Source organism: Hirundo rustica, chromosome 26 (assembly GCF_015227805.2).
Source record: "Hirundo rustica isolate bHirRus1 chromosome 26, bHirRus1.pri.v3, whole genome shotgun sequence".
Classification (NCBI taxonomy): Eukaryota; Metazoa; Chordata; class Aves; order Passeriformes; family Hirundinidae; genus Hirundo; species Hirundo rustica.
In genome coordinates this window covers 580,601-604,605 of record NC_053475.1, presented here as the reverse complement: position 1 = coordinate 604,605, position 24,005 = coordinate 580,601, and the positions used below count along the sequence as shown (strand labels likewise).

The window sequence follows — 24,005 nt, the reverse complement described above, 5'->3', positions numbered from 1 at the left end:
CAGGCATGAAGAAGAGGTTTGTGGCCTCAAACCTCCTTTGCCTCAGCCCAGCTGTGTCCGTTGAGCTAAAATAAAAATAAAAATGTTATTTTTTTTTCCTCTTCAAAGCTGTTTCTGCTTCTCAGCCACCAGGCCAAGGCCAAGTGCTAAAATTAGCTGCTCGTGATTAAACATGAGCTGCAAATTAGGGAAATTTCAACTGTCAGAGGTCAAGAATCTGGAGGTTTTGCAGGGGAAGATATTGAAGGCCAGGAAATAAATCAGCTTAAAGGTAGAACCTGCTGAATTTATGGATGGGAATACAGCAAATGAGCTTCTCCCGTCTTAATTCCATTGTTGTTATTATTATTAGGGGAAATATTAGTAAATAATTCGGTTGTTCCTGGAGGCTCCACTTGCGCTTTCACCATCGATTCCAGGGTAGAATGGTAATTCCAGGGTAAAATTGTAATTCCAGGGTAGAATGGTAATTGCAGGGTAAAATGGAAATTCCAAAGAGATCTGGAGCTTGGATTCTCGAGTTTGAGTGAAGTCAGGGGAGTTGAATTTCCAGCCCTGCTTGGCATTTGCAGGGCGTCCCCACAACCCCCCCCTCGGATAATGACGGTTAAAAAAAGTGATAAATTGTCCTCCAATTACCTCCTACTCAAAATTTTTTATCCTTTTTATTGCTTTTCTCACCCGTCCCTGAACCAGGAAGTCGTCTGGGTTAAGAAACCAAATCCCAGGGGATTATTTTACTACGTTTGACCTCATGTGGAGGGAAAAGAAACCAAGAGGCTCCAAAATTGTGTCAAAGGTCCGAGGGGACACCGGCCCCGGCCACCCCTGCTCCAGTTCTCTTCGCACTGCAGACCTGCTAATCCAAATATTTTTGGAAAATTCCGTCCCAGTGAATGAAATTCGTGCCCTGCCCAGTTGGATTTGTCTGCAGGGACGTGGCTTGGGCACAGGTTGGGGGTTTGCCCTTGGGAAAGGGTGAAAAAAAAATGAGGATTTGGCCAAAGCTGTGTCAAAAGAAACGATGAGTTTTTAGTGCTGGAAGGAGACAATGATGGTGGTGGGAGCGGCGGGATTGGATTGTTTGGGATCGGGGAACGCTGAGCTGCGTCCCACTATCTCCACGAGGAATGTCAACACTTCTGGTTCTTCTGGGAACGGGAGGACGGAGGACGCGGGGCCTGGCTGCTGCTGCTGTGCTGCTGCTGGGGTTTTTGGAAGTTCACAGGCGTAAACCCCACTCCTGTCAGTGTAAAACTCATTTATCCTCAGTGTAAAAACTCATTTCTCCTCAGTGTAAAACTCATTTCTCCTCAGTGTAAAACGCATTTCTCCTCACTGCAGAAGCTCCTTTCTCCTCATTGTAGAAGCTCCTTTCTCCTCAGTGTGAAACTAAATTCTCCTCATTGTAAAAACTTGTTTCTCCTCAGTGTAAAAACTCACTTCTCCTTGGTGTAAAAACTCGTTTCTCCTCGGTGTAAAAGCTCACTTCTCCTCATTGTAGAAGCTCCTTTCTCCTCAATGTAAAAACTCATTTCTCCTCAGTGTAAAACTCATTTCTCCTCAGTGTAAAAACTCATTTCTCCTCACTGTAGAAACTCATTTCTCCTCATTGTAGAAGCTCCTTTCTCCTCAGTGTGAAACTAAATTCTCCTCATTGTAAAAACTCGTTTCTCCTCAGTGTAAAATCTCTTTCTCCTCAGTATAAAATCTCATTTTTAAACCTTTCTCCCAGCCCCTCAGTGCTCCCCTGGCTGTTCCTTCCCCCAGTTTGTTTTTTAGGTTCCTCGGGGCTCTTTTCCTCTCTCCCCTATTCCCGCTCAAGCGCCGGCCGTGCTGGGAGCTGGAATTCACCCACATAGCTCAAATTCCCGGCTCCCTGCCTGGCCCGGGAGCCGCTGCTCCTCTGGAAGCTCCTGCCTGTATTTGGAGATCCCATTCCAGCTGTCTCCTTCCCTCCCGGCAAAATCCACCTCATCCCGGCGACCCCCAGCGCTGCCCAGCTCGGGCGGGCTTCACCCAAACCATGCAAACAAAAATAATAAATGAGTTACGCAAAGGCCGAATGTTCAGAAAAGCTTTTTTTAGCCCCGTTTCTGGGCCAGCCGCGCGTCGGTCAGCTGAAACTTCCTTTTTTTGGGGCTCGTCTGTGGCGCAGCTCCGTTATCTGCCCGGCGCTTTGCTCAGGCGAATGCCGTTCACCGGGGAGCCGGAACCATTCCCTCTCCAAAACGCTATTTTTAGAATACTAATGTTTACGAAAAGTTCACGTTCATACTCTTTGTTCGGGCTGGGCTAAATTTGGGCAGGGGGCGGTTTGATCTCCGTGGAGCCGTCCAGGGACGTTGTTCCCCCGGGATTGTTCAGCCCCTGGGTGCCCGGTGAGCTTTGTGCTGCGGGATGCGACTCGCTCCTTCTGCGGCTTTAATTCAGGATTTTAATCCTCCGCTAATCCTAAGACATCGTCTGAGGGACGAGCAAGGTTGTGCCAAGGTTGTGCCTGCCCGGAGCGGACGTCAGAGGCGAGGAATGGGAATAAATTTTGCTTGGGGATGTCGGAGTTTGGGGTTGTTTATTCTTTCCAGAGGCCTGGGGGAGCTGGGCGGCTCCGAGCCCGTCTCCAAGGCCGGGAGCTTCCCCGGGATCCGCCTTGGAAGGAGAACGGGAAAACAGAGGCGGCGAGGGAGGGGAACCTGCCGGGAGGCTCAGTGACTGCAGCAGCCCGGGAAGAGGGAGGTGAGGGAGCAGCAGCGTTAATTAGTGCGAGGTTTAATTGCCAGCCCAGGAGCTGCCACCACCAGGGTGACATTCCGTGCCCGGCTGCCGGCGGTGACAGCAGCTCCTGCGGGAGAGGTCACACGGAGAGAGCGGCAGCTGGGCCGCCAGGGAGAGACGGAGGAGAGAAATAAAAATAAATAATAATAATAAATAATTAAATATATGTATTTAAAAATAAAAATAAAAATAAAAATAAAAATAAAAATAAAAATAAAAATAAAAATAAAAATAAAAATAAAAATAAAAATAAAAATATAAATATAAATATAAAAATAAAATTAAAATTAAAAATAGAATAAGAAATAGAAATAGAAATAGAAATACAGAAATTAAAATTTAAAATTAAAATTAAAATTAAAACAAAAATTACAAGTATAAATATAAATTAATAAAAATAAAAATATAATAAGAAATAGAAATGGAAATTTAAAAATAAAAAGAAAAAGAAAAACTAAAAAAAATAATAATAAAAAATAATTAAAATAATTAAAATAAGAATAAAAATTAAAATTAATAAATGAAAATGAAAATAAATATAATCACTACTTTGGGAGCTAGGATCGGCCTGGAAAACCGTCCAGGAGGGGACACAGGGCTGGAGCTGTGTCAGGGGAATTTGGGATGGAGCTCAGGGAGAGGTTCTTCCCGCTCTGAGGGTGCTGGGCATTGAAAGGATCCCCAGGAAACGGGCGAATTCCCAACCCCAGCTCCAGGAGCCTTTGGAAAACGCTCTGGGACAGGCTGGGATTGTGGGGGAGCTTCGGAGCCTGGCGGAGTCACCAAAAATCCTCCAAGGTGCCCAGAACCCAGCCCGAGGTGCCGAGGAGAGGGATCCCAGCGTGCGCTGGAAAAGGAGGGAATGTTCCAAACGTTCCAAATGTTCCAAATGTTCCAAATGTTCCAAATGTTCCAAATGTCCCAGCCCTTCCCCTCTTTTCCTCTCACATCGTGACCTTTTCCTCGCCTTGGCTGTGATTCCTGGAGTGAACCCTGAGAGGTGTGCGTGGTGTGAAAGTGGATATTTACCGATTGCCCCGCAGTCAGAGCAGAGTCAGCCCCAGGATGGGGAAATCATCCCCTGGAATCATCTCCTGCATCCAGAGGGAACGTGAACCGGGTTAAATCCAGTTTTCAGGTGGATAAAATCTCATTTTCAGGTGGATAAAACGAGGCAGGATCCACCTCACCCCTCACTCTGGGATCGGTGTTTCGGGAGAAATCCTCTTTACCTTGAGCTGGCAATTTTGATTTGTGTCTGGGAGATCGGCCAGGGCGGGAAACCCCTGGGAACATTCCTGGGATGAGCTTTTCCCGGAGATTCCCCCGCTCGGGAGCTCCAGTCCCTGGCAGGGAAGAGCAGCCCGTGGGAGGAGAGATTCCCGCTCGTGGGAGATCCCAGGAGGCAAAACACCGATTTTCACTCAGCTGAAAAAGTCAGGTTGAAGCTGGAAAAGAATTTTTTTGTCTTGGAGACAAACCCAAGATTTTTATTTTTATTTTTATTTTTATTTTTATTCCACTCGGGGAGGAATTCCTTCCCCAAATCCCACCTATCCCTGCCCCTCTGGGAAGTCGCTCCCTGTGTCCTGTCCCTCCAAATCCAAAATCCCTCTCCAGGCCCTGGAAAACCACAATTGGATCACGCCAAAGCTCCCACGGGGCTGTTGACGCCATAAATTGAATATTTCAGCTACAAAATTGCGACCCCAAGAAGTTTTTCTATGGAAATTCAACAAAAAAAGAGCAGAGGACCGGCAGAAAAAAAAAATCAACAACAAGTTATTGATCCTGAGAGTATTTGGGGTTTTCTAGGAAGAAATAAAATCAGAGAGAGAGAAAAAAAATTGCTTCCTACAGACTTACAGCACAGGTGTAGCCCGAATTTAAAATTAATTTCAATTAATATGTGTTTTCTGAAAAAAAAAAATCACAACATGACTACAGCAGTGCTTGTTAGAGGATTAAATTTGTATATTCTCCTCTTTCCAATTAATTATGTTAATGATTTATCTAAACCCACTCAAAATAGGCATCTCACTGTAAATAGTTGTATTTTAAATATGAAATAATATGACGTATTTATAATATTAATATTAATATTAAAAAGGGTTTATCAGGGTTTAGGTATTTTTCCATTTAAGTGGCTTTGGGTTGGGTTTTTTTGTGTGTGTGTTTGGGTTTATAATTCCATTTCCAATCACGGTATTAATTGGATTATAAAAAATAAATGTAAAAATAATATGAGATTAAGCAACCTGAGGCGAGCAGGGTTCTGCACAGGTTGATGGGAAACCCAAGGAAAGGAATTTTTTCCACGGCTCTTTCCTAAAGCTGAGGGAATCTGGGAAAGGATCCTCCAGAACGCGAGGTATTTTAGTAAAAACCCTTGGAATTTTGCAGTGTCAGAATTTCCAGGGAGGCTTTTCAACGCCTTTCCTTCAAGGGAGCAACATCCAAACAAAACAAAATTCCTCATATTTTCCGCATGAAGCCGAATCCTAAATGAAATCTACCGACAGGAGGAAGGGTTGGCGGAAGGATTAGTCTCATTTTAATTGAATATCCACAGATTTTATGGAATAATACAAAGCAAAACTCAGGGTACAGACGAACAGTCCGCTAGCACAAACCACCTAATTACAACCACTGCAGAAAATGACATTTCACGCGTTTGCACAGGTGGGGTTGGGCTGGAAAGGAACCAAATAAAATAAAAACCCAAAAAACCCCCTGTGGTTGTGGCAAGTTCTCAACCAAAAAACCCGCTGCGTTTCTGGCTGCCAGGAAGGAAGGAAAGAAGGAAATGCAAAAGAGGAAAATGTGCTTTTTTTGTGTGTGTGTCTGTGTGTGTGTGTTTAGAGCCAGTTTTTTGTCCTTTTCTCCTGCTCCGGGCCAATCCCAGCTCATCACCACCAGCCTTGCCTTGACTCCTGGGGATTTTTGAAATGCTGCTAAAAAAAATGGGATTGGTTGCCTTGAAAGCCTTATTTTACATGGGAAAATTAAAAAAATAAAATAAAATAAAATAAAATAGAATAAAATAAAATAAAATAAAATAAAATAAAATAATTAGGGGATTTTTGAAATGCTGCTAAAAAAATGGGATTGGTTGCCTTGAAAACCTTATTTTACATGGGAAAATTAAAAAAATAAAATAAAATAAAATAAAATAAAATAAAATAAAATAAAACATAAATAAAATAAAATAGAATAAAATAAAATAAAATAAAATAAAATAATTAGGGGATTTTTGAAATGCTGCTAAAAAAATGGGATTGGTTGCCTTGAAAACCTTATTTTACATGGGAAAATTAAAAAAATAAAATAAAATAGAATAAAATAAAATAAAATAAAATAATTAAATTAAATTAAATTAAATTAAATTAAATTAAAAAAAAAAAAAAAAGAGAGATGGACAAATTACCATGAGGGGAGCTCTAAATATCCACTCACATTTACACAGCGCTGGAGAAAATAATAAAAAAAAAATAGGATGGAATCTAGGGCAGAATCCCAGGTGCGGCTGCTGCGCCTTCCTTGTGAACCACAAGAAAAATCGCTGGACAATCGCAAATCTGGGATATTCTGTGTGGAAAAACCGGAAAAGCTGGAGCTGTCTGGAGCTGAGGAGGGCCTGGGATAAATCCTCAGAGGGAGGGGAAGGGAATTCCCGCTCTGGAATCAACGGTTCGGGAAAAGATTGGATTTTTCAGGCTGATGCGGAGCGGGTTGAGGTCCGGCCGTTGAATACACAAGGAGGAAAACCACCGGGATTTCGGTGAATACGAGAGCGAAAGAACTTCTTCTGCAGCTAAAACGCGACTTCCCATGGATTGACCGGGAAGACGGAAAAAAAAATAAATAAATCTCAGGAAAAAGTCAAATCAGACCGGAAACTGCTCAGTAAAATCCAAGGAATTCATAAATGAAAAATTTTTGATCCTCCAGGGGCGGTTTTCCGAGGCAGGGACGTTCTGGTGCGCGCTGGGGACACCGAGCAGTCCAGCGGTATTGCTAAAGGGATGAAGTTTATTTCATTTTCATTCTTTAAACATATTTATATATTTATACGCCGGTCAAAGTTCTACTGGAGACGCACTTTTACCAGCAGCAGTGCAGATTTCTCCCCATCCAGCTGAGGTTTGTCACTCCGCCTTTGGGACAGGGATTTTTATAATTTTTTGTGGTTTTCTGTCCCAGAATTTACAGGTTTTTGTTCTGCAACCAAAGCTTAAAAATCACCGGTTGAAATAAATTAATGATAATTATTTTTTTCTTTTTTTCCTTCGCTGCTATGAAATGCGCTTTTAGGCATTTCTGATTTCTCCGTGATGGGGCTGCAGGTTCTTCTCTGTGTTGAAAAGACATAAAAACATTATCCACATGTCCGTCCATCCATCCATCCATCCAGGAACATAAACCTTACACTCAAAAAACTCTGTGGAAAATTAAAATCTAGTGCACACCACCCGGAGTGCTCCAGCACAAAGTGCACTTTTTGAAACAAACGAAAAAACAAACAAAAAAATCGGTTTTGAGAGGTTAAAAATTGACTTTTGTATGCAAACAAGTGCCCACCTCCGTCTCGTGAAGGGAAATTGGGGATCTGTCCTTTTCCCAGCTGAAATTCCATTTCTCTGAAGGAATTATTTGGTAAAATGTGAAGTTTCATTGTCAGATCTGCTCATTCTGTATTTTTTTTAATTCCTGAAAGTGCAGACAGAGTGGTTTCGGGAAGGAATTAAAGAACCAAAAATCAGATTCTGGTGTGGAGACTGCTGAGGCTCCAGAGCCCCCAGACGAAAGGAGATTGGGATTCCTCATCTCCCACATCCGTGTTTTCCATGGCAGCAGAATTTTTTGAACGCTTTTTGATGCACGAAATCTTTCTGGAGTTGGGTTTTGAACCCGTCGTTGAACGTTTTATCTACTTTATTCACTGCACAATTGCAAACTTCCCTCACAGTGCCCAGCGTGGGTCACGCTCCCGAAGCTGATGATTCTTTTTCTCTAAATCCATAAAAACAAAGGGGAAAAAAAAGGAAAAAAAAAAAAAATCTACTTGGAGTGTTCTCAGTGAAGTCACAGGCTGAGGGCCCACGAGGAGCTTTGTGATTGTTCACAGTCAGAACCGAGATGGATTTAACCAGCGACGTCCCTGGGCTGCGCAGTGCCTGGGACAGAGCGAGTGCCAGGGATCCCAGCTCCGCCGTGGAAATTCGGGAATTCCCGGCTGCTGCTTCCGTCTCCAGACACAGCTGGGAGCTCGGGATAGCGGGGAGGTGTCACCCGGAATGAGCCTGAGCCCCACAAAGGCCTGGAGGGCTCTTCTTCCCTTGAAGCACAGAATTCCCTGGAAAATTCCGGGCTGGTTTGGGTCGGAAAGGACGACAAATCCCACGCAGTGCCACGGGCAGGGACACCTCCGGTGATCCCAGCGTGCTCCAAGCCCCTCACAGCTTGGAATATTTTATCAATAACTGGTTTATAATGAGTTTGTTTGGTGATTTTTATTTTTAAAGATGGAATGTGGGATTGTTTTTCCATCTTCAGCCTCTGGGTCGGCGCCGTGGGTGCAGCGCTCTGCTCTCCAAAGTCTGGGCAGGAAATCCACCCGTGGCTGGAGTGTGATGAGAAATGAGGTTAGAATGAGAACTGAGGTTAAAAAGAACTTTTGGTGCTTCCTTGGAGCATCCAGGGGAAGAAGGATCTCATCCACAGTGGTTCTGTTCGCTGAAGGGAGGAGAGGAGAGCAGCTTTGCGTGTCCAGAGGAGCCATCCCCACCTCGAGGAAAAATCCTCCTTGGGGTGATGAAATGGGCAGGGAATTCTTCATCTGCGGGTGTTCCAGAGGGGTTTGGCCTGATCATGGAATCAGGGAATCCTGGAATGGTTTGGAGGGAACTGAAATCCCACCCTGGGCAGCGACACCTTTCCCTAAGCCGGGGCTGCTCCAAGCCCGGTCCAGCCTGGCCTTGGACGCTCCCAGGGATCCAGCCCGAGGCCATGCGAGCTGGCTCCGGCTCTGAAATCAGGAGTTTCCAAAGGATTTTGGCCAGACCGTTGCTCCTTGATTTCCTTTTCCCCCTCCTTTGCTCACGGAATCCTCACCAGTCCAAAATCCGAGTTCCAGGGGTCAACGTCTCACCCGCACCTCTCGGCTCCGGAGCCCAGCCCTGCGTCCTGCGCTCTCCGTGGGGATATTCCCGGCAGGAATCCCCATGGCTGAGGCCCTCCTGAGGGGAACTTCCAACATTTCAGCAGCTCCCGGGAGCTGCCGGCGGCGAGCGATTGTCCGGCGGCGCGACACGGAGACGGAGACGAGGCGTGGGAGACTCCCCTGCCCCTGAGGCTCCTTCTAAACCCAGACCCTTCGGGGCGTGTGCGTTCAGGAGAAGGCTCCGTGGGGCAGCCACTCCGCCTCCGGCACCGGGATGGGACAAACCAGGAGAAAAAACATTGGAAAAACCCCACGGGAAAATCCTCACGGGAATTGCGTCACCGAGGAACCGGCGGCGACGGAAGCTGGAGAGGGCGCGGGCGCTCGGTGTCTCCGGGGAGAGACTCACACTGGCCGTGAGAAGGAGGGAAAAGCTCTTTCCATCGCCTGTAGTGGTTGTTCCTGAGGGCTGGCAGCTTTTGGGATGTCCTGGAGGAACCTGGGGCTGCAGCTCCCAAAAAGCAAAAGGGCTCCGCGCCGGCCAGCAGCGAGCGAAGGGAGAGGTTTGTCATTTAAACCAAAAATAAATCCTCTTTCTGGGCTGGGGGTTCACGGGCTGGAGGAGGCTCTTGACTTACTACGAGGATACACAGTGAGTATTTGCACTGTGCTCTGCACAGACCATTCCTGAAACACTCCGGAACCTGTCCTGAAAAGTGCTGCTGGGGGATTTGGTCGGTTTTTGTTCTTTTTTTTAAAAAAAAAGAAAAAAAGGAAACCAAAAGGTTAAAGGACTTTGCGTCTTGGAGGCAGAGGAGGCAGGCTCCGGGATTTACAGGACTTGAAGAAGGTGGTGGCAAGGTCTTGTCCCCAGAGGTGGTTGAGGTGGGTGACTGCCAGGCTGCTCCTTCTCCTGCTCCGTTCCTCCGTGCTGCTCCGGCTCAGGACATGCTGGGCAGAAAAAGAGAGAGAGGAGGGATTTTCAGGCAGCAAACTGAGGTAGGAAATGTTGTTATTGCTGCCACATCAATGGGAAAAAAAAAATGAGTGGGTTTGGGTGAAATCGTTCACAAAGGTGTGCCGGGGACACAGGCGGTGGCAGGCACGGCTTTGATGGGACAATGGCGTGGGTGACACCAGGCTGGGGGATCCTGCTCATGGATCACAAACGCCACGGAATCCATCCCAGACACACGAACAGCTCAAACCTGGTTTCCTGATCCTCTGCTGGGGGCACAGGCCTGCTGCGAAGAGAGGACAAAATAAGGGGATCTGCAGCACAAACCAATTCCCTCCCTCTGCCCGGAGCTCCTGGGTATTCCTTGGAATAATTCAGCCTCACCCAGAGGATCTTTCCTTGTTCCCCTTCAGGAATCAGGATGAGAAGAGAGGCTGTATCACCCTGATTAGGGCCAAAACCAGCCCATGTTACCCTGGCGAGGGATTTTGTCTCCCAAACCCCTCCAGAGTTTCCTTTCCCTACAGTTCCAGCCTTTATCGGCTCCCGAACACTCTGGGAATGTCCCGTTGGATCCCAGGGGTGCTGCCAAGCCATGGGGTTGTTCTCATCCCCGAAGACTGCTCAAGAGAAGGATAAATCAGAGAATCCTTACCTTTCCCTCTCAGCCATGTCCTGTTTCTCCTCTGCCCTGTAAACACAAATCCCATCGGGAATCCATCCCCCAGTGGGAAGGAGGGAGACTCCAGTGCCTCTCCGGGGTGATGGATGGAGGAGCCGCTCTCCATCCCCTCCCTCCCCAAATCCACCTCACCTTTCTTTCCTGGCCTTGATCCTCTCTTCTTCATATCTGCCACAAAGACAAAGCGTTGATTAAATAAACAGAGTTGATAAAACCGAGATGAAATCCTTTAAATGCCGCTTTCAGTCACGTTTAATATTTCCCGCCACAGTCTGAGGCTTTCCCTCGGCTGGGGCCAGGCTTGCCCCAGGCTGTGCCTTCCTTCCCAGTCCCCGGATTTTGAGTCAGCCCCAGGCAGGATTCCGTGCTGCCCCTCCCCAGAGCCCCAGGGTCCCCCTGGACTCACTGGAGGACACAGTCTGGGATCTGCACGTGCTCCATGGGGATGAGCTGCTCCAGCTCCTCCAGGCTGTGGACGTACTGGATCTTATTGATAAACTTCACACTGGCAGAGAGACAGAGAGAGGAGCGCTGACGCCTCGGTGGCTCCTAAAAACTCCTCAGGAATTGTCACTGGAAGTGTCTGAGGGACGTAGGACAAATGGCAGCTTCACCTTGGTCACCCCTGGCTAAGGGGGAGCTTAAAATCAGATTTGTGAGATTAAACCCCAGGGAAGGGCTGGGGCTGTGCCAAGGGGTTGGGATGGAGCTCAGGGAAAGGTTCTTCCCCCCGAGGGTGCTGGGCACTGAAAGGATCCCCAGGGAATGGGCACAGCCCCGAGGCTGCCAGAGCTCCCGGAGAGTTTGGAAAAGGCTCTGGACAGGGTGGGGTTGTTGGGAACAGGGGATGCGCCGGATGATCCCGGTGCATCCCTCCAACCCGAGGATACTCCACCGCTCTGCGATCCCAGATTTTCACCCCGAACCCCGCTGAGGCCGGGGAAGTTGTGCTCACCTGATGAAGGGTCTGGAGATGGCCAGCACGGTCCGGATGAACCACGACGGGTGCACGATGATCAGCGCCTTGAGGTTCTTCCGCAGCCTGGGGACGAGCCGGGGACGGAGTGTCACATCCCAGGGACCTTTCCCAAACTCCCCTGGATTCTAAACGGGTGTTGTGGTGCTGCCCACCCAAATAAAATCCCTTGGGAGGCTGGGGGGAGTTTATAAAATCCCAGCTCCGCAGGGTGTGGGAGCGCTGCTCTGCTCGGCTCTCTGGGAACATCATCATAAACCAAAATATCCCAAGGCCAGGTTGGGCAGGGCTTGGAGCAGGCTGGGATGGGGGAAGCTGTGGCAGGGGAGTGGAACGAGATGATTTTTGAGGCCCGTTCCGGGTGTTAGGAATGTGGGACCGGGCCAGGCTCATTCGTGTGGAAGAGCAGCGTCTGATTTTCCTTTGAGCTCTAGGACGGGACAAAGCCTGGGAACGACGAAGAGTCTCCAGCAGCAGGATTCTCACCTTCTGTCGATCATCTGGTAGCACTTCTTCAGCCAGCCCAGGCCTGGCATCCTCCTGCGGGGCGTGGCCCCGTTCAGGTACACGATCATGTAGTCCTCGGCCACCAGCAGCTCCAGGCTGCTGATCACGTACCTGCCGGGGGGTGACAAAAAGGGACCCAGATCTGGCTCAAAAACCTCCTTTAGATGTCCGCACGTGTCGCCCCGAGAGCGGCTCCGGACCCTTTTCCTTGCAGGTCTTGGAAGAGGTTTGTTCCCTCAGGGAGCGGCAGTGTGTGCCCTGATGGAGACGCCAGCTCCATCCCCTGCCCGGCAGCAGCATCTCCATGCCAGGCATAACTAACTGGGGTATTTGAATATCTGAAAATTTGAAAAGTGGAATAGTTGAAATTTTGAGTATTTGATTATTTGGATATTTGAAAATTGGAAAATCTGGTTATTTGGATATTTGAAAATCTGATTATTTGGATATTTGAAAATTTGATTATTTGGATATTTGAAAATTTGAACATTTGATTGTTTGAATATTTGAAAATTTGAATATTTGGATATTTGAAAATTTGAAAATTTGATTGTTTGACTATTAGAAAATTTGATTATTTGGATATTATTGAAAATTTGAATATTTGATTGTTTGAATATTTGAAATTTTGAAAATTTGATTATTTGTGTATTTGTATATTTGTACATATAGATATTGGAATATTGGAATATTGGAATATTGGAATATTGGAATATTGGAATATTGGAATATTGGAATACTGGAATATTGGAATATTGGAATATTGGAATATTGGAATATTGGAATATTTGAATCAGAGCTGGTGCCGGTGTCCCAGCAGTGCCGCCCTCCCCAGCCTGCAGCTCCCCACTGGGAGTGCTGGGCTTGGATCCGGACTGTTCCCAGCCGCGATTCCCGGCGCCAGGAACGCGGGAATCCCTCGCGCTGCTCCCCTCTCCCTCCCGCCCCGGCCGAGCTCCGCCGGCGCTCACAGGAAGAGGTTTTCCATGATGTAGTGATAATCTGCCAGGTTGCTGTCCGGGAGGTAGCAGGCGGCAAAGACGATGATGGCGTTGAGACCTTCTCCGTAATATCCTGCCGAAGAAACACAGGGAGAGACGGGAGAGCTGAGGGGAAAACAGCGCCGGGATTCGGCCCTGGGGTGGGGTTTTTTTGTGTCTCTGCCCGGCTCCAGGTGAGCGTTTTGCTCCTCAGAACTCTTCCGCTGCGAGGATCCCTCCTGGTTTTGGCTGGAATGTGGATTTGGGGTTCAGAGAAGGAATCTGGGGGTGGGTTTTATAAAGCTGGCTTGTTCCTTGGCTTTGCTCGGATTTTGGAAACAGATCTGGCCGCACGCCTGTGGACCCCGGAGCACCCCAGGGACTGCTTTAATTCCACAACCACTGAACGTTTTTAGCACCACCCGAGCACTTTCGAGCTTTGCCACGGGCAAAAGCAACGAGCTTTGCAACAGGAACAAAAACAAAAAAGGGTTTTTCCCCCCCTGAAGAGGGTCCAGCCAGGCTCGGTGCCCCCTCCAGCGTGGCACCGAGGGACGAAGCCGTGCTGGGAGCCGGGCTGCGGGCCGGCCGCGCTCACCTCCGTGCGTCACCACTCTCATGTAGGGTTTGATCATCTGCAGGTCGATCCTGTGCTCCTGCTCGCCGATGATGACGGTTCTCCAGAGCCGGCCGTTGGTGGCACTGCCCTCCTCTGTGCCCCCGTCCCCAAAGAGGTCGGCGCTGTCCCCGGGCATGTTCTTGGCCGTGGCCACCGGGGTGTCGTCTGGGGAAGGGACAAGGAGTTCTGCCGTGGAGGGGGACGTGGGCAGAGCTCTGGTAACCCCAAATCTGATCGTGTTCCACCTCCCGCCCGGCTCTGTGCCAATTTAGAGGTTTTAACCTCGCCCTGTTGCCCAAATATTACAGAAATTACTTTAAAATCTCCCCCTGCTTATCAGTCCTCAGCTGCTGGAGGTGAATTGTGTCAAAAGCCTTTAGCATGGTGTTACCCTGGTTTTTCTGAGTTTTTTTAAAGCCTTTTGAATTTTCATAAATGGAGTCAGACCTTTTTAATTACTGTACAATATTAAAAGCAGTTCTACCTTTTCCCCACAGATGTAACATGAACAAATCTTTTTGTTTTTCATTCTCTGTCCTTTGTTTGCGTATTTCTAACCTGAAAACAAATTGTAACTGACGGCTGGTCTGGCCAGTTGGCTTGAGAGGTGAAAACTCCAAAAGCCAATCTTCTGCTAGACCCACAAATGTATAAAAAGTAAGAAATAAAACAAAGAGGCTCTCTCTCCTCTTGGATTCAGCCTTGAGCCGGACCGGAGAAGGACCTCTGCCCTGCGAAACCTCTCTCCGTGTGAGTGCTTCGTGTGTCTCGGTAACAGCATGGAGCTAAAAACCACCCCAAGCCCTGGAAGCGTTCACCCGGACGCAGCCTTTTACCTTCCCATTCCAGCTCGTTCCCATTCCCCAGGAATTCGAGGGAATCGGTCTCGTCAGGAGTTTCAATATCATCCACGTTGATGTCCAGGTCATCTGGAGTGTCCAGGAAGTCGTCAGAGAGGATGGAGCCCTCGCTCTGGTCCAGGGAAATGTTGATTTCGGGTGCGACGAGAGTCTTCCGCTTCCGATGGGCCCCGTTAAAGTTCAAGGTGTTGGGGGGAGCTGGAGTCGAAAGGAAAACAGCTGACGGGGCGTCCTGCTCCTGGATCCATCGAGCGAGACGCCATCACGGATAATTCCACCGTGGAATCCGGCTCTGGAGCCCTCGGGGTGGTGGCTGGGGACTGGGATGGAAGCGCCCACACCCCTGAGATCTTCCTCCCCCAGCTCCCTCAGGAAAGGTGAACAGCTTCAAACATCCCTGCTGGTTTCCCCTCCCACAGGAGAATTTTATTTTATTTTATTTTATTTTATTTTATTTTATTTTATTTTATTTTATTTTTTATATTTTTATTTTATTTTATTTTTTAATATTTTTATTTTATTTTATTTTTCAATATTTTTATTTTATTTTATATTTTATTTTATTTCATTTCATTTCATTTCATTTCATTTCATTTCATTTTTATTTTATTTTATATTTTATTCATTTCATTTCATTTTTATTTTATTTTATTTTATTTTATTTTATTTATATTTTATTTATTTATTTTATTTTATTTTATTTTATTTTATTTTATTTTATTTTATTTTTGGTGGATCCAAGGGTTTCTCCCTCCCTGCCTGCTGCCCTTTGCCTGGGTTTCCTCTGGGTTTCCTCTGGTACTCACAGGACGTGGTCTCGTCCTCCGTGGGGCTTCCCAAGGATTCCATCCCGGTCTCTTCTGGGAGAGGCCTGCAGGACACAGCGGGGAGCAGGGGATGTTCGGGAGAACGTCATTCCCAGAGGATGGAGGCAGCAGGGAGAAAACCCCGCCCCAGCCGTGCTCTGCCCTTTCCCTTTCCTCAGCGAGCTCATCCTGGGGGATTCCCTCAGGGAATTTCCCTGTGGAGTGCTGTGCTGACCTCCAGGCTATCCCGAGGGGTGAAAAATCCAGCCAGGGAACAAACCCTGACCCCAGACCGCCTTGCCAACATCCTCCTTCTCTGTGTTATCCTCATTTTTCCCCTGCAGGAGCTCCCGGGGGCAGCGCCAGCCCCGGGGTTCTGTCCCTGTTCCCTGGCGGGGCTCTGGGATGGCCACAACCCGCGGGAGCGATGCTTTGATCCCGGCCCATCCCAGTTCCACCCCGAGCTCTGCCACAAACACCTTTCCTGGGAAGCAGCTGCTCCTTCAGGGGCTGCCGGCCCTGCTTGGGACCTGTGACCCCAAATTGTCCCTCAGCCCTCGCTGCGTCACTCCCAGCCCCGGCTGAGGCTGGGATTCGGGTTCACTCCACGCTAAAATCCAGGCAGCAGCGCTCCAAGCCCTGTTTGGGAGCCAGAGGCCAACCCACCGCTCCTTTCCTGGGATTTGCAGCCTCCCGTGCTCAGCTCCTGCAGCCTCCTGGTCCAAATCCCGGCCCCTCCAGCTGCAGGCATCAATGGATTCAGAAGTTTTCCTGGCTAGAATTAATCCACATTTCGTGGCTGTCAGGCTTTGGGAGCCGCTGGAGCCGCTCCTGACCCACAGGGGTGAGGGAAGCGGGAATCCGGGCTGGGGCGAGGAACCTCTGCTGTGGCTGAGCCTCCAGTGCCCACCCTGGGCATTCCCGGGTGCTTTTCCCCCTGGAATTATCAACCTTTGGCATTTCTCCAGCAAACCCCGCCAACTCTACAAAGCTCACGTTGTCAAATCTCTGTCTGACTCCTCCTTCCTGACAGGGAGCTGTGAGATCCTGCTGCTGGGACAGCCCCGGCGCGGAACGGGGAGAAATCCAGGGATTTTCGGGATGAGGATGAGGTCGCTGTCCGCACAGGAAGGGAGGTGACAACGGGGACAGGATCCAGCTCCTCCTCCTGCTGCCATGACACCGCGGCCACCGGCCAAATCAAACCCTCTAAATATGTAGATTGAGGGATAATCCTCTGCTGCCGGTCATCGAACATTTATGAGCGCCGAGGACCCGGTCAAAGGCACTCCCGAGGGATGCCCGGACTCTCCGGAGCGCTCGGAAAAAAAAAAATAAAATCCCTCTGTCCCCTCCATCTCCTGCTGCTCCTGTCCCCACGGAGCTCCGGGCGTTGTTTATCCCGGAGCTGGCGCCTGGCACGATTTGGAAATGGGGAGGGGACCGGGGGCAGCGGCTGCCGCCTCATCCCGGGATCGGTCTGGGAACGGCGCCCGGCAGCCGGGAGGGAAGGAAAAGCCTCCCTTACCTTCCCCGAGGCTGCTGCGGTCCGCGGAAACGCTCCGGAGCAGATCCGGGGGGGGCTCAGACGCTTTCGCTGAGGGCGGCGGGGGGGGACCGCGCTTTGCTCCGTGCCCGCTGCCCTGAGCCAGCCCCGGGCAGGGAGGGAGGGATGAGGGAGGGATCCAGGGAGGGATCAGGGATGGATCAGGGAGGGATCCAGGGATGGATCCAGGGATGGATGCAGAGTTAAATGCAGGGATGGATCAGGGATGGATCCAGGGATGGATCCAGGGATGGATCAGGGAGGGATCCAGGGATGGATCCAGGGATGGATCAGGGATGGATCAGGGATGGATCCAGGGATGGATCAGGGATGGATCCAGGGATGTATGCAGAGTTAAATGCAGGGATGGATCAGGGAGGGATCCAGGGATGGATGCCGGGAGGGATCAGGGACGGATGCAGGGAAAAATGCAGGGATAGATGCAAGGATGTATGCAGGGATAGATGCAAGGATGTATGCAGGGACAGACGCCAGGACCGATGCAGGGACGGCTGCAGAGCTGGATAACGGTTGGATGCAGGGACGGCTGCAGAGCTGGATAACGGTTGGATGCAGGGACGGAAGCAGCGATGGATGCAGCGATGGATGCAGGAGTGAGCATGCTCCCGCTCCCGCTCCGCGCCGCCCGCGCTCGGTTACAGCGTCCCCGCCCCGGGCCGGCCGAACCGGGCCGGATCGAGCCCCGGGCAGCGGCGGCAGCAGCGCGGATCCGCCCGCTCCGCTCCTCCCGGGCCGGGCAGGAGCTGCTCCCGCCCTTCGGCTTCCCAGGAAATGCTGGGAATGTCGCCCTGTGTCCTCCAGGAGCTGCTGGGCTCTGTTTTCCCGGCCCAGATCTCTGTCTAGGATGTGGCTTTTCCTTTTTTTTTTAAATTTTTTTTCCCCCCCTGCTTTTCGGGGCAAGATTGGGTTAATGGCAGGCAGGCAAAAATAGCTCTGCAGCAAATCAGCTGCTGGAGAGCTGCTGTCCCACATGCAGCAGCTTCTGCCCTATTATTCCGACGCTTCCGGCGGGGAAGCGGCTGGAAAAGGACAATTTATTTATTTCTGTTGCGAGTAGAACCCAGCTGGGCCTCCCCTCGTTCGCCCGGGGGCTGTTTGGGCTCTGGCTCGCATCATTCCTGCTCGAATCCCTCTGGAGCAGCCTCGTCCCGAGGGCTCCGGCCTCACTCACGTCCCTTTGCCTCCTCCCACCTCTCATTTCCAAGGCATTTTCCCGGGTTTGGTGGTGCTGGGGGTTTTTCCAGGAGAATTTTTCCCTGGAAGGTTTGGCCGTGGCTGGGTGGAGTTTGCTGCTGGCATGGGCAGGGTGGGACAGAGCCCCCAGGTGACGCTTGGGTTTGGCGCCGAGGTGTCTCGGGGCGGGATCAGCTTTATCCTGGATTTTCTAGGAGCCCTTGGATTCCCTGGACTCCAACATTTTCCTCTCTACGGCTCGATTTCCCTTCTGTATCCTCTGAGCAGCCTGATCTGGCGGAATGAGCCCCCACCCTTGGAAGGGGGGGTGAATTTTAAAGGCCTCTTCCCACCCAAACCATTCCACGACTCCCATCCACACCTCCCCTTCTTCTCCACACTCCTCTCTCCTTTTTTGATTTTTTTTTTTAAACTCCATTAAAATCCAGGGGTGGTGGCGGTGAGGGGAGCCCGAGGCTGGCAGAGCTCCAGCAAGCTCTGCTCTCCGAGGGAAACAAAACCCAGGCTGGGAAGGACAAACCCCGCGCTGTGGGATGGAGCACAGAGGGGCTCACACAGGGACGCAGCTGGGGCTGGCATGAACAGAGCCGGGCTCATCCCGAGGGAACAGGAGCCCCTTTCTCCGCTCCTGGGAATGCTGCGAGCCGCAGCTGCAGCGGGGGCTGCGCCCGGCAGCGTTCCGAGACGCATCCCGGGGTTTTCAGCCTTGGAAGGGAAATGTGGAGGTCCCTCAGCGCCACCCCGGTGCCCAGGAAGTGGGACCTGGAGCAGGAATTCATCCAGGAGAGTTTGGGATGTGAGGAGGGAGACTCCACTCCCGCCCCTGGCAGGCTGGGAGTGGGAAGAGGGCCGGGAATGGGGCTGGGTGCTGGGAATTCAGAGCACTCAGGGATGGGTTCGGCACCTCTGGGCAGCTGCTGAAGTGGCTCTGAAGGCGGGAGGTGGCACTTTGTCACCTCCTGCCACCCCCACGAGGCTGGCACCCGCTGGGATTCCTTGAGTCCCAATGGTGGATTCCTGGCACAACAGCACCGCTCTGTTTGGGAAGACTCTGCTGGATGCAGAGCCTGGGAAGGAGTCCATGAATCCATGAATCCATGAATCCATGAATCCATGAATCCATGAATCCACCCCCATGCGCCTCCATCCCTTCGTGTATCCCTCCATCCATCCTGATCTCCCTGCGCTCCACACCCGGCCCCTTTCCCTCCTCCCTGTGCCCGCACAGGGCTGCCAAAATCATCCCAAAATTCGTGATGCACCCGGAGCAGCTCCAAAAATTCCAGACTCCCGCTGGAGTTCAGGCTCCTGTTACCCCTGAGGCCCTGGGAAGATCCCTCCCACCCCAAACCCTGCTGGTTTCTCACAGGGGGAAAAAAAAACCCCAAAATTCTCCCATTTTTTTTGTTTTTTGGGGAACACACCTGGGGAAATCCTCGTCTTGCCATTCCTCCTTCACGTCCACGTTCTCCATGCGCAGCGTGGCCTCCGTGGTGCCCATGGCTCTCGGGGAGGGGCTGGAGCCAGCAGATCCCTCCAGGAAGGGCTCAGGCTGGAAAAGGGAGGCACAGGGGTTGGCACGGAGCATCCCGTGTAGAATTCGGGATTTTGGGGCTGCTTTGGAGCAGCAGGAGGAGGTGAGGTGGGCTCCGTTTGGGTCCCAGCTCATCTCCGCTGCTCTCCGCAGGTTTTCCCTTCTTGCCTCTCCTCGGTCCCTCTCTGCTGAGGGAGAGGAGAGGCGGCAGCGAGGGGAGAGCAGGCGGGAATCTCCTCGGGACATTCCCAGGTCCCGCCTGCCCGGGCCGGAGGGGAGCTCCCAGGCCCGGTCCTGCAGATTCCCGATCCTGCAGCGCCGCTGCTCCCGCGGGGACGTGGAGAGGATGAGGAGGGGGTGTCCTTCCTCACCTCCCACATTCCCACTCCGGCCCCTCTCCCGCACTTGGGGAGCGAGTTCAGATCCGGGAATCCCGAATTTCACCCACACTGAACCCCAGGGGCTCTTAAAACCAGATAAATAAAAACAAATATATCAAAGATATAAATATAATAGAAAAATAGTATATAAAAATATATAAATATATAGCTATATAGCTATATAGCTATATAAATATACAGACATATAAATGTATATATAAATATATAAATAGATATAAATAGATAAATTTTGCATATACAAAAATATATAAAATATATTAAAATATATAAAATATATTAAAATATCTAAAAAGATAAAAATGTATAAATATATATATATAAAAATATGTAAGAATATATAAGTATATAAGTATATAAATATATAAAATATATAAATATGCAAAATACGAAATATATTTCTATATAAATATAGAAATAGAACCATAAATAAACATATAAAATATATTTATGTGTATATAAAATAGAAACATATAAAAATAATGTAAGATAATATAAATTACAAAAATATAAAAATATAAAAAATTAAAAATATAAAAATATAAAAATATAAAAATATAAAAATATAAAAATATAAAAATATAAAAATATAATTTTTGTGTATAAAATATGTATCTAAATATAAATATAGATTTTTTCCCCCCCTTCACTGTAAGGTTCCTGCTGCCAGACAGAGCAGTTCAACCCCTTGTTCCCCATTCCTTGGGCCTGCAGCTCCCAGCAGAGCCCAGCTCCGGATTCAGGAGCAGCCCTGGCAGCTCAGGAGAGCCGAGCTCCCGTTCCCAGCTGGATCCTGCCCGAGGGAGCTGAGCCAGGCCCGATGTGCTCCGGAGCATCCTCGGGTGGGATCAGCTCCTGCGCTGTGCTGGAATGTTCCCCCCGAGCTCAGCCCGGTGATTCCAGGCGCTGCCTGCCCGGGAACCTTTGGGAACATCTCTGATTTTTAGGCTGAGGGGTCTGGGCTGGTTCCTGGGGCTGCGGCGCTCTGCAGCTCTGCCCTGGCCTTTTCCTGCTGCCTTTGGAGGCCGGGCGTGATCCGGAGATCGATCCCGGCTGCATCTGCTTGGAAGGGATGAAGGGTGCAGAGGCCCGAGCGAATCCAGCATCCCGCGATATTCCAGGAGCTGGGATCAGCAGAGCGGGCTGCCGGCACCGCAGGGCTCCCTCCCTGCTGTCATTGCCGGTATTGTCATTCCTGTGTCATTCCCGATATTGTCATTCCTGATATTGTAAATACTGATATTGTATCGTCATTCCCGGTATTGTTATTCCCGATATTGTCATTCCTGTGTCATTCCCGGTATTGTCATTCCCGGTATTGTCGTTCCCGATATTTTATCATCATTCCCAGTATTTTATCGTCATTCCCGGTATTGTTATTCCCGATATTTTATCATCATTCCCAGTATTTTATCGTCATTCCCGGTATTGTTATTCTCGGTTTTTTGTCGTCATTCCCAGTATTTTATCATCATTCCCGGTATTGTCATTCCCGGTTTTCTGTTGTCATTCCCGGTATTTTCTCGTCGTTCCCGGTATTCACTCCCAGCCCCACCTGGGCTCAGCGACCCCCGCGGCCTCTCCCGGCTCCATCCCTTCCTTCCCTACCCCTCCAGGCCCTGGAAAATCCCCGGCTGCCAGCTGCTCCCCGCCAGGCGCCGAGGGAGGGAGCAGGGAAGGGGGGGACGAGCCAGCGAATTCCCGGCTGGAGGCGGCTGCTCCCGGGGTGCGACCCCTACTCACCGCTGCGGGGGCTCAGTGCGGGCTCATTCCTCCTCCCTGGATGCGCTCGGCAGGTGCAGGGTCGGGATCGGGGTCGGGATCGGGGTCGGGATCGGGATCAGGATCGGGGTCGGGATCGGGATCGGGATCGGGATCGGGATCGGGATGAGGATGAGGATGAGGATGGAGGATGCATCCAGGCCGGTGGTTCGCTGGGAACCAGGGATGGATCGAGGTTATTTGTGCTCTTCCATGGCTGCTGCTGCTTCCTCGGCCGCCTCCCTCCCTCTCTCCCTCCCTCTCTCCCTCCCTCCCTCGCCTCCAAGGTATTTTATTATTATTTTCCGCCCGCAGCTGGCTAAGCCTGCGCTCCTCTAAGCCGGCTAATTCCCTGCTTTTGTGTGAGAGGGCGGCGAGGGGGCTCTGGAGGAGGGGAGGGGAGGAGAGAGGAGCCCGGAGCATCCCCTCCCCGTGCCGAGGCCGCTGCCATTGGCTGCCGGGCTCCAAATCTCTGCCCGGGAGCCGGGGATGCTCGGCAGCAGGAGGGCCGGAGGGATTTTGGGTGCGTCTTTCCTTGAGGAAGTCAAAAAAAAAAAACCCGCCACGGTGCCGTGGGATGTGGGATTTTTTGATGGTCCGGCTTTTGCAGCGCTGCTGGAGCTCTGGTGGGGGTCTGGACAGACAGACGGACACGGCAGCTGCTGCTGCTCGTCCTCAGGATGCGAATTCCTGCTCCCGGGGTGGCCAAAACTGCGCCCACAGCCCACGGGCACTTAGCAAACCTCAGGGTGGAGGAAGGGGCCGAGGTTCTCTCTCTGCCCCCGGGGAACCGCGGGACAGGAGGGAACGGCCCCCAGCTGGGCCAGGCTGGGATTTTTGGGGGAAAAAACCAAAAATTCTTTGCCGAAAGGTTGCGTTCCATAATTCTCACAAAGAGAACATCCCACGGAGCCGGGCTGGGAGAGCTGGGAATGTTCACCTGGAGAGGAGCAGGATCCAGGGAGAGCTCCGAACCCTTCCAGGGCACAAAGGGGCTCCAGGAGAGCTGGAGAGGGGCTGGGGACAAGGGCTGGAGGGACAGGACACCGGGAATGGCTCCCACTGCCAGAGGGCAGCGCTGGATGGGAATTCGGGAAGGAATCCAGGGGCTGTGGCTGCCTCTGGATCCCTGGAATGTCCGAGGCCAGGTTGGAGCAGCCTGGGGCGGTGGGAGGGGTCCCTGCCATGGCACTGGGTGGGATTCAAGGTCCATCCAACCCAAACCATCCTGGGATCTCTCTTGGAAGCCGACAGCAGATCCACGGGAGAGGAGACGCCGGGAATTCCGCAACACTTGATGGCTCCGAGGCGAATTATCCAAGTCCATCTCTGGCTCTGGCGGATGTTCCCCGTTTCCCTGCCCGAGCTCCCTCCCATCCCTCAGCAATTCCGTGGAGCTCTGCCTCAGCCCGGCTGGTTGTGCCAGGGGAAAATGTTCATTTCGGCGCTTTTCCTCAGGGATGCAGAGGAGCTTTTCCAGCTCTGCCATCCTGGGAATTCTGTGCTGAGCCCGACTCCTGCCGATCTGCAGGGAGGCAGGGAATGAATGGCCGGGGCAGGACCGGATCCCTCCTGCTGCCGGGTACTTTCCCAAGCAGCTTTTTTACCTTTTCCCAGTCTCTCCCTTCTCCACACACGCTTTTTCCCTGGAATAACTCGTTTCTGTGTTACCTGGGAGCGTGTTTTTCCCACCTGAGAGCCCAACACAGCCACGAGGGGGAGGAAGGGTCGGGGTGACTCTTTGGGAAGACGCTGCCCACCGTGGGAGAATCCTCCTTTCATTTCCCTGGATTCGCTGCTCATTTTTAGGCAGCGCTGATCGGGACATTCGGCAGCGGCCCAGAGCCCCCAAATTCCTTTTCTGCCTGCGGGAACCTGGGATATCAGCGGCTCTGGGAGCGGCTCTGGAGCTGCGGGAGGGCGGTGGATCCATCCTGGTGGATCCATCCTGGCTGTGGAACCGTCCTGGCTGTGGATCCATCCCTGCTCTGGATCCATCCGTGTGGATCCATCCCTGCCATGGATCCATCATCCCTCCTGTGGATCCCATCCTACTGTGGATCCATCCCTGCTCTGGATCCATCCCTGCCATGGATCCATCCTGGCTGTGGCTCCATCCCTCCGTGGATCCATCCCTGCGGATCCCTCCCAGCTCTGGATCCATCCCTGCGGATCCCTCCCTGCTCTGGATCCCTCCCCGTGGACTCATCCCAGCTCTGGATCCA

General features: G+C 50.9%; 1 protein-coding gene across 8 annotated transcripts; it reads right to left on the bottom strand.

Moving 5' to 3' along the window:
* Positions 1 to 9,677: 9,677 nt before the first annotated feature.
* Positions 9,678 to 22,166, bottom strand: ATCAY (ATCAY kinesin light chain interacting caytaxin). Of its 8 annotated transcripts, none has more exons than XM_040086795.2 (13): positions 21,763 to 22,166; positions 19,512 to 19,639; positions 15,327 to 15,391; positions 14,497 to 14,718; positions 13,640 to 13,825; positions 13,033 to 13,135; positions 12,041 to 12,172; positions 11,534 to 11,620; positions 10,985 to 11,083; positions 10,711 to 10,746; positions 10,552 to 10,587; positions 10,147 to 10,182; positions 9,678 to 9,889 (listed from the first exon to the last, which is right to left on the bottom strand). In XM_040086795.2, the coding sequence occupies exons 2-13, from the start codon at positions 19,586 to 19,588 to the stop codon at positions 9,880 to 9,882; spliced, it is 1,089 nt and encodes a 362-aa protein (XP_039942729.1). In that variant the 5' UTR covers positions 19,589 to 19,639; positions 21,763 to 22,166; the 3' UTR covers positions 9,678 to 9,879. The 8 variants fall into 8 exon arrangements, with proteins under 8 accessions (XP_039942729.1, XP_058279589.1, XP_039942728.1 ...); XM_058423606.1 differs by lacking the exon at positions 21,763 to 22,166 and adding an exon at positions 15,993 to 16,101 and having other exon boundaries at positions 19,512 to 20,059; XM_040086794.2 differs by having other exon boundaries at positions 9,678 to 10,182; positions 21,763 to 22,052.
* Between the last annotated feature and the right edge of the window lie 1,839 nt (positions 22,167 to 24,005).

What these genes read in the sequence shown, in the direction of transcription:
- ATCAY (XM_040086790.2), bottom strand. Translation starts at nt 19,867, where the DNA reads ATGTCCCGAGGAGATTCCCGCCTGCTCTCCCCTCGCTGCCGCCTCTCC. An exon ending in TACCAGATGATCGACAGAAG is followed by an intron (nt 11,621 to 12,040) that starts GTGAGAATCCTG and finishes GCTCGTCCCCAG; the next exon opens with GCTGCGGAAGAACCTCAAGG. An exon ending in ATCTCCAGACCCTTCATCAG is followed by an intron (nt 11,084 to 11,533) that starts GTGAGCACAACT and finishes TCTCTCTGCCAG; the next exon opens with TGTGAAGTTTATCAATAAGA.